Source organism: Hyla sarda, chromosome 10 (assembly GCF_029499605.1).
Source record: "Hyla sarda isolate aHylSar1 chromosome 10, aHylSar1.hap1, whole genome shotgun sequence".
Lineage (NCBI taxonomy): Eukaryota > Metazoa > Chordata > Amphibia > Anura > Hylidae > Hyla > Hyla sarda.
The window spans coordinates 81,709,283-81,721,730 of NC_079198.1; the positions used below are offsets into that span (position 1 = coordinate 81,709,283).

The 12,448-nt window shown below is 41.1% G+C and overlaps 1 protein-coding gene across 4 annotated transcripts in view; it reads right to left on the bottom strand.

Moving 5' to 3' along the window:
• The window catches only part of DIXDC1 (DIX domain containing 1), a 183,278-nt gene that overhangs the window by 138,890 nt on the left and 31,940 nt on the right, over positions 1 to 12,448 (bottom strand). Inside the window, exon 1 of one of the 4 annotated variants that reach the window (XM_056544842.1) lies at positions 4,890 to 4,908. The exons of the other annotated variants lie outside the window; for them this stretch is intronic. Coding sequence (XP_056400817.1) covers positions 4,890 to 4,892 — 3 coding nt within the window. The 5' untranslated portion in view covers positions 4,893 to 4,908. Of the gene's footprint in view, positions 1 to 4,889; positions 4,909 to 12,448 lie in introns of those variants that run through there. 4 annotated transcript variants of the gene reach the window in all.

Sequence of the window (12,448 nt, forward strand, 5' to 3'; positions counted from 1 at the left end):
ATTACTACTGTAATTCCTACAGAGTAATTGGTTGTGTTACAAAAACGTTATCCATTAGGATCTGTTACAAAATAAATCAAGAATATTTGTCAAGAATGTTTTTCTTGCAAAAAAAAAAAAACATCAGGAAGAAACCTGTGTGCTGAGCTATACAACATCTGTGTACTGCCATATGGGCTTCGTTATACTCGGCATGCGAAGATGAACTCTATGTTTGCTTTTTAGCATAGTTGCATTGTTTAAAGAAGCACTTATAGTGCACACTCATAGCCACTAGAAGTACAGTGGTATTTGTTTTATTCCAGCACAGCTGCATCCATCTGTTGCATTGCTCTACTTGGTCATGTGATCACCAGTCTGACTGTCACAATGTTACTGTGCATAATGTGTCCCACAGGATGTCAGTCCTGAGTCTGACTTTCTGTGAATTATATGATGACATCGCCACCTACTATAACCCTACTACTAGCCTTCAGACCTCTCCCCTCCCCACCCAGATAAGTATACATGCTTTATGTATGGGATTAGGACATATATAGTAGTTCTACAACTTCCCTGTGTTCACACATTGCATTTCTTGCTGCTTTTTTCTGTTTTTGGAAATTTACATATTGTACCCCAATTGTGCATTATACAGTAAAATGTGTGATTTTTACCCTGATTTTAGAAATGTGTTAAAAATGCTGTAAAAATGTAATGTATGAACACAGCGTAAAAGCGTCAAATCTTCTTAAAACACCACAATTGTGATTTTAGGTCAAATCACTTTTTCTTCTTGGCAATATTACTCAAAAAAACGCAGTAAGAAAACACATGACAACTAAAAGAAGTGTGAATTGACCCCAACCCACTTGTGAGTCTAATAAGTTCACCTGATTAGATAACCAGGTGCAGTGATAAAACACCACACCCAAAGCCAGAGGAATCACGGAAAATGTAGGCAAAGCTTACACAAGAACATATAAATTATTCTTAAATGACAGTCTATGACAACACTGGTTCTTATAGGTTCATCATATATACAGGTAATAAACCTCAACTACTCACAGAATTCTCCTGGCAGGTCTAAGTATATGCCATGCTGATGAATCTTTTTAGCCTTTAGTAGCATATTTTTGGCCACTGTCAGATAAATCTTCACAGCAGATTCCCATCACCTACTGCTGAGACTGCAAAAATGATTAATGTTGGACTACAATAGCATTTATCATCTTCACGTCTGACTGGAGGCCTTATCCACAGGTCTTTAATAAATGTCTACAATTTTTTTTTATTTTTATTTTTTAAACCTCATATTTTTTTTTTTAGTAATTGCTAAAGAGGAACAAGTTAAAAAGGACCTTAGCCTAATTGATAAAAAGGCTGATACCACCATTAAATAGCTTAGGGCGCACTGATCACACAACTTTTACAGTTGATACACCCTTCCATTCTGGAGATATGTGGGTTTATATTTTGTCTGATAATTCAAAGAATCAGTCAGATGAGCGTAAACTTAATTTTAACAATGGTAGTAAATATTAGGTGATGAGCGGGGTTATGCAGTCAGAGGGTATGTATTAGGCATACACACCCCTCAATGTGACACATTCACACCCCCTGACTATATATTCCAATCTTTACCATAGAAGTCAATAGGGTCCCGTCCAATCTATTGTTCCTAGGTCCATGGGACTCGCTTTAACGTAGACAGTGGGGAAAAAAGTACTTAGTTTGCCACCAATTGTGCAAGTTCTCAGCTTAAAAAAAATTAAAGAGACTTGTAAATTTTCATCATAGGAATACCTCAACTATGAGAGATATAATGAGGAAAAAAATCCATAAAATCACATTGTCTGATTTTTTAAGAATTTATTTGCAAATTATGGTGGAAAATAAATATTTGGTCACCTACAAATAAGCAAGATTTATGGCTCTCACAGAGTCTCCTCTGTCCTCCACTCATTACCTATATTAATGGCACCTGTCTGAACTTGTTATTAGTATAAAAGACAGTTGTCCAAAACCTCAAACAGCCACACGTCAAACTCCACTATGGCCAAGACCAAAGAGCTGTCGAAGGACACCAGAAACAGAATTGTAGACCTGAACCAGGCTGGGAAGACTGAATCTGCAATAGGCGGCAAGCAGCTTGGTGTGAAGAAATCAACTGTGGGAGCAATTATTAGAAAATGGAATACATACAAGGCCACTGATAATCTCCCTTGATCTAGGGCTCCACACAAGATCTCACCCCGTGGTGTCAAAATGATCACAATGTGAGCAAAAGAACCACACAGGGGGATGTAGTAAATGACCTGCAGAGAGCTGGGACCAAAGTAAGAAAGGCTACCATCATTAACAAACTATGCCGCCAGGGACTCAAATCATGCAGTGCCAGACGTGTCCCCCTGCTTAAGCCAGTACATATCTGGGCCTGTCTGAAGTTTTCTAGAGAGCATCTGGATGATCCAGAAGAAGATTGGGAAAATGTCATATGGTCAGATGAAATCAAAGTAGAACTTTTTGGTAAAAACTCAACTCGTCGTGTTTGGAGGAGAAAGAATGCTGAGTTGCATCCAAAGAACAACATACTTACTGAGAAGCATGGGGGTGGAAACATCATGCTTTGGGGCTGTTTTTCAGCAAAGGGACCAGGACGACTGATCAGTGTAAAGGAAAGAATGAATGGGGCCATGTATTGTGAGATTTTGAGTGAAAACCTCCTTCCATCAGCAAGGGCATTGAAGATGAAACGTGGCTGGGTCTTTCAGCATGACAATGATCCCAGACACACCACCTGGGTAACGAAGGAGTGGCTTCATAAGAAGCATTTCAAGGTCCTGGAGTGGCCTAGCCAGTCTCCAGATCTCAACCATATAAAAACCTTTGGAAGGAGTCGAAAGTCTGGATTGCCCAGTGACAGCCCAAAAACATCACTGCTCTAGAGGAGATCTGCATGGAGGAATGGGCCAAAATACCAGCTACAGTGTGTGAAACCCTTGTGAAGACTTACAGAAAACGTTTGACCTCTGCCATTGCCAACAAAGGATATATAACAAAGTATTGAGATTAACTTTTGTTATTGACCAAATACATATTTTCCACCATAATTTGCAAACAAAGTCTTTAAAAATCAGACAATGTGATTTTATGGATGTTTTTTCTCATTATGTCTCTCATAGTTGAGGTATACCTATGATGAAAATGACAGGCCTCTCTCCTCTTCTTAAGTGGGAGAACTTGCACAATTGGTGGCTGACTAAATACTTTTTTGCCCCATTGTATCTTGTTAAAAGCCGTTCAGGCAAGATGGATGCTCCATATTAAAAACAGCAGGAGGAATTTACCTGCGGTGCAGATTATATATGTACAGTACGTCAATTTATGCTGCAGATATATTGTGGATTTTTCCCATTATCTTCAATGGGAAATTCTAAATCTGCAGTATAGGTGCTGCTAAGTTTTCTGTGGAAACTGTTTCACAATTAACCTATTCCACTTTAAGGGTGCGTTCCCACAGGGCGTATACGCAGCATATTTGATGCTGTGCAAAATTTATGGAAGCAGCGGGAAATACGCTGCGTATTCCTTGCTCACTATACACACAGGGCTTTCTGGCGGCAGCCCTATGTGTGCAGTGAGTTTTGGAGGCGGAGCCGCACGTCACAGACACGCCGGCACACTCACTACACACATAGGGCTGCCACCGGAAAGCCCTGTGTGTATAGTGAGCAAGGAATACGCAGCGTATTTCCCGCGTCAAATACGCTGCGTATACGCCCTGTGCGAACGCACCTTAAATCTGCATCAAATCCACACAAAAATCCGTATGATTTCTGTGTTTTCAGAGCCTGTGTGAATATATCCTCGGACTGCATTAGCTGTTGGTAACATTAGTGAAGGTACCTTTGCATTTTGTCACTAAATATCTGCCTTTTTACTTGATGCTTTCAAATATCTTTGCTCTTTTTAATGAATCAATGGGGGTCTACCCAACCTGTCATAATCGGGGAGAGTTATAGAAGTGAAAAAGTAGAGTAAGGCACCAGTTGATTATTATTTTTTTTTTTTTTTTTCAAATCAACTGGTGCCAGAAAGTTAAACAGATTTGTAAATGACTTCTATTTAAAAATCTTAATCCTTCAGCTGCTGAATGCTTCACAGAAAGTTCCTTTCTTTTTGAATTTCCTTTCTGTCTGACCACATTGCTCTCTGCTGAAACCTCTGTCCATTTTAGGAACTGTCCCGAGTAGGAGCAAATCCCCATAGCAAACTTATCCTGCTCTGGACAGTTCCTGACAGGAGAGAGCACTTGTGGTCCGACCAGAAAGGAAGTTAAAAAAAAGAAAAGAACTTCCTCTGGTGCATACAGCAGCTGATAAGTACTAAGTACATTTTGCTTTTTTTTTTTTTTTACACATGCTCTGACCTGTAGGGTTTTCCTCTGAAATCCACCCAAATATGTTGTGTTTTTGTGAAAATGACGTGAACACGCCCCGTTTCAGTGACTACGCCCCATTTTTCATGTTTTCTTAGTAAAATGGAGAGTTATTCAGGTTTTTTTTTTTTATTCTGGCACAAATTCTGGGGCAGACAGAATTTCTGGTGCAATGCGCCAGAATCTGGCACACAACCCGACAAAATATGTTGGGTTTGCAATAGTAAATGAGGGCCATGATGTTACCTGACACATAAAGCACGTGAGGTTACACGCTGACCTTAAGTGATCCCCCTGGTTTACACAGGAACTAGTAATTAATAATCCAATCCAATTAATGTGATTGTAGCAGAGCACGCCGTTCTCCTGGTGGTACCTTGTTATATATAGTAATTTATGCAACTTGAAACCGTGACAGTCATACCCCACTAGAAGTCATTAGGGACCACATCAGCTAGGACATATTTACCATAGAGGAAGATCATATGACCATATGGCCACGGAGACAGGGGGGCCCGGCCTTGTCTGCTCTCATCTCCTTTGCTATTGAGTGATGAAACAATGTCCTCCTTAGAGAAACCAAATAGTTTTCAGCAAACATGAGGTAGCGGGAAGAAAAACACCAGCAACTCTCTCTTGAGTGACAAAAACCGGCATCATACTGAGGGGCCCATTTTGATCATTTCCTATAATGCATATTCAAACGTGTAATTATAACAATGTTTTTATAGGTTCAAACTAGGCTGAGAAAAGCTAGGCAGGCACTATTGCTGGGCTGCTAGGGGTTAAAAATAAGGGTAGTAGGGTATATGAATAGATGATATGTAGCACAGGGATATGTAGATAAGTGACTATCCGGGGGTGCAGATCCGTGGATAAAAGGTAGCAAATATGATACTTAATAGAAAAAAGAAGATCGCACTCACCCGGTAAAATAAAACGTCCACTTTATTCAATAACTTCTTTAAAACATTTCCAAGTGGGGGTAGAGAGATGCGGTCAGCATTAGCTGACTGACCAGCCGAGGCTAATGCTGAACGCATTTCTCTACTCCCGGTTCTCTGGAATGCTATCCCTCAATCCCTCAGACTCAACAACAACATCCATAGTTTCAAACGTGGCCTAAAAACACATCTCTTCAGACAGGCCTATAACAGTCTCTAATTGGCCTCAACATATCCTCAACATATCCCCAACATATCCTCAACATATCCCCAACATATCCTCAACATATCCTCAACATATCCCCAACATATCCCCAACATATCCTCAACATATCCCCAACATATCCCCAACATATCCCCAACATATCCCCAACATATCCTCAACATATCCCCAACATATCTTCAACATATCCCCAACATATCCCCAACATATCCTCAACATATCCCCAACATATCCTCAACATATCCCCAACATATCCCCAACATATCCCCAACATATCCCCAACATATCCCCAACATATCCCCAACATATCCTCAACATATCCTCAACATATCCTCAACATATCCCCAACATATCCTCAACATATCCTCAACATATCCTCAACATATCCTCAACATATCCCCAACATATCCTCAACATATCCTCAACATATCCTCAACATATCCCCAACATATCCTCAACATATCCTCAACATATCCTCAACATATCCCCAACATATCCTCAACATATCCTCAACATATCCCCAACATATCCTCAACATATCCCCAACATATCCCCAACATATCCCCAACATATCCCCAACATATCCCCAACATATCCCCAACATATCCCCACACCTCTTGTTTGAATAGTTATTGTGTAATATTATGTCTGATACTTTGTTTGTACCCCATAATTGTAAGCGCTGCGGAATCTGTAGGTGCTATATAAATAAATAAATAAACACTTGGAAATGTTTTAAATAAGTTATCGAATGAAGTGGACGTTTTATTTTACCGGGTGAGTGTGATCTTTTTTCTACTAAGTATCGTTTTTTTGGTTCGTAGCATTGTGTATACGAGTCCAGTGATATATATATATATATATATATATATATATATATATATATATATATAGTAGTAAGTAAGTACTTAGTATTACTTAGTATTACTAGTAAATATTATTAAACTGATGTTTTTTTTCTCAAAAGATTTTTTAAAAATATCTTACAACCAATCCTCAACAAGGCCAAAAAGCAACCCCAAAATCCTGCTAGCAGAACTGCCTGTGGAATCTCACAACATTATGTCATAAACTCTGGTTCATTCACAGACTACAGGCTGTAGCAAATAGTCGCCGTATCCCGCTCACTGCACCTGTAGCCCTCCAGGCTTCATCATCAACATGCGCTACCCAATACCAATGCAAAATGTCAACCTTTTCTTACCTCTGTTGCTAAGCAACATACCCTTACATTAAAGGGGCATTCCCATCTCAAAAAGGGACAGCATATAACTGATATATGTCAATCCCTTTTATGATTGATAGGGTCCGACCTCTGACGCTTAGAAAGAAGGGTCCACAGAGCTTATTCAACATTGTGGCTGTTTCACACTCCTCCCTGCACAGTGGTACCTGGCCACCCACTATAGTGCAGAACTACAGCACAACTCCATTGAAATGCATGGTGCCATGCTGCAATTCCCTACTTAGCCTGATGGCCGAGCACTGCTGTGCAGAGAAGTTAGTGTAGGGCAGAATCAGCACTGCTATCCCTTCTTTATCAGGATCGGTGGGGGTTGGAGCCCCATCAATCATAAAATGATGGTATATACTTGCACTACACCACCACTTCATCAGATGGGAATACCTGAATAGAAATGAGTAGGTAAAAAACATTAAAGGGGTACTCCGGTGAAAACCTTTTTTCTTTTAAATCAACTGGCTCCGGAAAGTTTAACAGATTTGTAAATTACATCTATTAAAAAATCTTAATCCTTCCTGTACTTATTAGCTGCTGAATACTACAGAGGAAATTCTTTTCTTTTTGGAATGCTTTCTGATGACATCACGAGCACAGTGCACTCTGCTGACGTTATTATAATAATAATAATAAGTCTTTATTTATTTATTGTTGTCCTTAGTGGGATTTGAACCCAAGGCCCCAGCATTGCAAGGCAGCAGTGCTAACCACTAAACCACCATGCTGCCCTTAGCATACATCTGCTATGCATGGTTGCTAAAATGGACAGAGATGTCAGCAGAGAGCACTGTGCTTGTGATGTCATCAGTGTCCCAAAAAGAAAGGAATTTCCTCTGTAGCATTCAGCAGCTAATAAGTACTGGAAGGATTAAGATTTTTTAGTAGAAGTAATTTACAAATATGTTTAACTTTCTGGCACCAGTTGATTTAAAAGAAAAAAGGTTTTCACCGGTGTACCCCTTTAAAGCGTACCCGTCAGATCCAACAAATGCATTTTTTTTTAAATATATCAATCAGTACCTAATCCTGACCATGTGCATCTTTATGTGTCTAGCTCCTTTATTTATTTATTTATTACACTTATAATTTAGCTCACTATTCTGAATTCATCTCAAAGGAGGGGGCGTGGCCTCACTGTGCAGGTCTCTGCCCCCTCCCTTAGTATGCTGTCTGCTCACATCTCCCCTAGCATTAGCAAAACTACAACTCCCAGCTTGTCCTCACTGACAGTAGCGGGACACAAGCTGACAGTGGGAGGATTTTTCCTCCAGCAGTGAGCCCTGCGCTCACAGCTGTCAATCAAAGAAGTGTGTCCATGACATAGGTGATGATGCATGGACACAGCAGGACTAGTATGTGTCCAAGCAGGTAGGGGGGGCAGTTGTTTGACTGGCTTTTTCAGTATGAAATACTGAAAATTTTCTAATGAAAGCAATTGCAAAACCTATTGGTTATACATGCTTTACAGCATATCAAAAGTTTTTGTATCTGACAGTACCCATTTAAAGGGGTACTCCACCAGAAAACATAAAAAAAAAAATCTATTACTTCTATTAAAAAATCTTAATCTTTCCAGTACTTATCAGCTGCTGTATGATTCACAGGAAGTTCCTTTCTTTTTGAATTTATTTTCTGTTTGACCACAGTGCTCTCTGCTGACCCCTCTGTCCATGTCAGGAACTGTCCAGAGCAGGAGCGGTTTGCCATGGGGATCTGGTTCTACTCTGAATAATTCCTAAAATGAACAGAGGTGTCAGCAGAGAGCACTGTGGTCAGACAGAAAGGAAATTCAAAAAGAAAATAACTTCCTGTGGGGCATACAGCAGCTGAAAAGTACTGGAAGGATTAAGATTTTTAAACAGAAGTAATTTACAAATCTGTTTAACTTTCTGGCACCAGTTGATTTAGAAAAAAAAAGTTTTCCAGTGGAGTACCCTTTTAAAAGCTTTAAGCAGTCCCTAATGCATACTGTGTCCCATATGTAAAACTTGCACTGTAAACTATGTGACTATGACTTGACTACAACTATGACTACTGTTGTTTACATGCCTTGCACTCAGCAGGCCATTTTTAGCTATGTAAAACAGTTCAGCCTCCATTTCTAGCATATATCTAGAGGAGGATTAAAGGTTTTTACCAGCTTTAGTTACACTCCAGGAAGTGGTATTTTGGTCTTAATGCACATCCTGTAATATAATGTGAGGCAGGATGTCCCCGTATACCATAGGCTTAGTGCTTTAGGATGGAATACCACCACAAACCTCAGGTTTAGGAAACCTGCTGCGGAGTCCCCTCAATATTCTGCCATTCAGGGACTGATAAACCTAGAATACCCCAGAAAGCACAAACAGCAAAGAATATCAGAAAAGATGACAATAATAAGAGCCTCTTATCTAAATTAAACAAGGAGCTGCATTGTGACCAATTCACAAAATCTACTCCTGTCCACAATCTACATGATCCTGTTCATATACCTGCATGGAATATGACTGCCCCATCAGCAGCACATGGCCTTATTACTTCAGCCTGTGCCCAGTGACCAGACTGACTGCAGCTGCAAAGGCTGATGTAATGTGTCACTGGCTACAGGCTGTAGTAAACAGCAGCTGTATTCTTCTGACTGCACCTACAGTCTTTTAGGATTATTAGGCAATCAGCCTACGGCTACATGGGGACTTTGACAACATGATGAGTATTGCAACGTCAGATGTGTATTGCAGTGTCATGTTCACAAGGCAGAAAGTCCGTGCAGAATTCCGCTTGAATCTTCTGCATGGACATTCTGCAGCAGCAGAGTCCCCATGATTTTAAAGGGGTACTCCGCTGCTCAGCATTTGGAACAAAATGTTCCGCCGTTGGAGCCGGGAGCTTGTGATGCCATAACCCCGCCCCCTCATGGCCTCACCCCCGCCCCCTCAATGCAAGTCTATGGGAGGGGGCGTTGCAGCTGTCACGCCCCCTCCCATAGACTTGCATTAAGGGGGTGCAGCATGACATCATGAGGGGGCGGGACTATGATGTCATGAGCTCCCGGCTCCAGCATTCGTAACAGTTTGTACTCCGCTGCTCAGCGTTTGGAACAAACTGTTCCGAACGCTGGTGCGGGGAGCTTGTGACGTCAAAACCGCGCCCCCTCATGACCTCCCCCCGCCCCCTCGGTGCAAGTCTAAGGGAGGGGGCGTGACAGCCGTCACGCCCCCTCTCATAGACTTGCATTGAGGGGGCGCGGCGTGATGTCATGAGGGGTGGGGCTATGACATCAAGCGCTCCTGACTCCAGAGTTCGGAACAGTTTGTTCCAAACGCTGAGCTGCGGAGAACCCCTTCAAGATTCTGCTGCACTGAAAAATAAGTTTCTGGCCTGAAAATTCATATTCGGCATCCACAGAAAGAAAAGACATGTCTAATCTTTCTGCGAATTCCACTCGGAAATGCATTGCCATCTATGAGACATTTCCGAATGGTCCTAATGCCGACATGTTCTGCTGGTGGTCCGCTATCAGTGGAATGTCCGCAGGTCGGACCCTAAAGCTTGGTGTTGGAAGACTGTGTTTATTACTGGTGCAGATATTCCATTTAAAGAGCTATTCACTATAACAACTCAATAGGCTAGGGCTATACAGTGGTGTTTACTAGGCTAGCCTCAGCCCAAACATATCAGGTAGCATCGTAAAATTTCTGACTATTGTTCTTGGTTGCACCTCAAATCATAGTAGTAGATATTAATGCACTTGATTGGGTTATAGGATCAGCCCATGCGTACCACCTACAGTACACAGTGCAACCTCTCAACAGGAACAATGGATGTGTCTGGCAGGATATCCATTACTATTCCACTGGGTATAAGATCACAGCTGGCTCAGATAGCTTATTATCTAGAAATGACTTTCTATAAAGCTATCGCAATGGTGGCTTGTTCAGGGGGAGCAGGTTTGGGTGGGGGGTTCTTTAATTCTATGGCTGTAATGATTAATCTCCTGACAGTAACATACCTCTGAGCAAAGTACGAACAGGGGTCAGCTGTAATATTTAGGGCTGTTAAAGCCTGCACCAGGTCTACCATGCCTTCAGGCCATTATAGTCCATTATGCAAAGTAGATAATATCACATGACACCACATGGTTAATAACACAAAGCGCATATTATTCTATGGAACAACCGGTTAAGAGATCTTCCCTTATTACACCACAGTGGTGTCCTATACATATTTTCTAATAAAATCAATTTATTTTCATTACACATTTTAATATTGTATATTTCTCAATAATGTTATTAACTATAACTAATCTGTCTGCTAGGGATCAGTGTATATCCCCCATTGCGTCTGTGTTGGGCCCTTTGTTGTACAGGCAGATTATCCATCCTCAGTGATTATTTTGCAGGCTCAAGCTCTAGTGATTATATAGTCAATGCATCTGCTCTGTTACATTCTATAAATGACCCCTGACCCCTGGCTCAGACAGGCAGTCAGCCACACTCCAGGCCAATGTATCCCAACCAGAGTGCCTTCAGCTGTTGCAGAACTACAACTCCCAATATGCCTGGACAGTGAAACACTGCTCCAGACCCTTACATGAGCACACACTATTTGGGGAAGTGAGTTAATAATATATCCATATAAAACATAAAATATATAGTACTATAATCCCAATAAAAACTAGCAGTGGATTTGGCCAATTACTAATGGAGCCCCATTAAGATTGTCTGAACTATGGATTACACAACCTATCATTTATTGAGTCCTGGTTTCCTATAACTTTCATTCTCTTCCATTAAAGCAGTGTTTCTCAATTCCAGTCCTCAGGGCCCCCTAACAGGTCATGTTTTCAGGATTTCCTAAGTCTTTCACAGGTGACATAATTATGGTCAGTGAATCAGGTATCACCACAATTATATCACCTGTGAAAGACTAAGGAAATCCTGAAAACATGACCTGTTAGGGGGCCCTGAGGACTGGAATTGAGAAACACTGCATTAAAGGGATCTGTCAGCTGTATTTCCTGCTAAGAGTTGCAGGATAGCTGTTTGGGTATAAAAGCAAACTCTACATTTCCTGGAGCTGATGGTTGTTGCCAAACGTATAAAATCACCTTTTTAACTTTCAACCCAGTGTCAAGGAGGTTGGGCCAAGCTGCTCATCTCCTCACTCACCCTCTCCTCACAGCCCCCTTAACGGATGTATGTCAATCAAAAAGGAGATGGGTGGTGCAAGTAAGCGAGGAGGTGTGCCAGGATGTGGCACTTGTGCAATTCGGCCCACCTCCTTGACACTTGTTTGGCAACCACCATCAGCTCCAAGAAAGGTACAGTTTGCTGTTATACCCTAACAGCTATTCAACAGTGTCTGCAGCAACACATACAGCTGACAGATTCCCTTTGAAATAATCAGGTACTTTTAAAATTCAAACATGTTATGCATTCACTTTTTTCTACTTAGGATTAGGATTTTGCCTTGCAAATGAGTATGTTTGTCTATATATTTTACTATATTTAGGTCTATATTGGTGAATACTACAGGTGCCTATACACATTAGAAAAATGTTGGTAAGACCTGGGACGACTATATAATGTGTATGGGATCCTAACTCTCTGCTGACAGCTGGTGTTAGAGGAATGATAAAT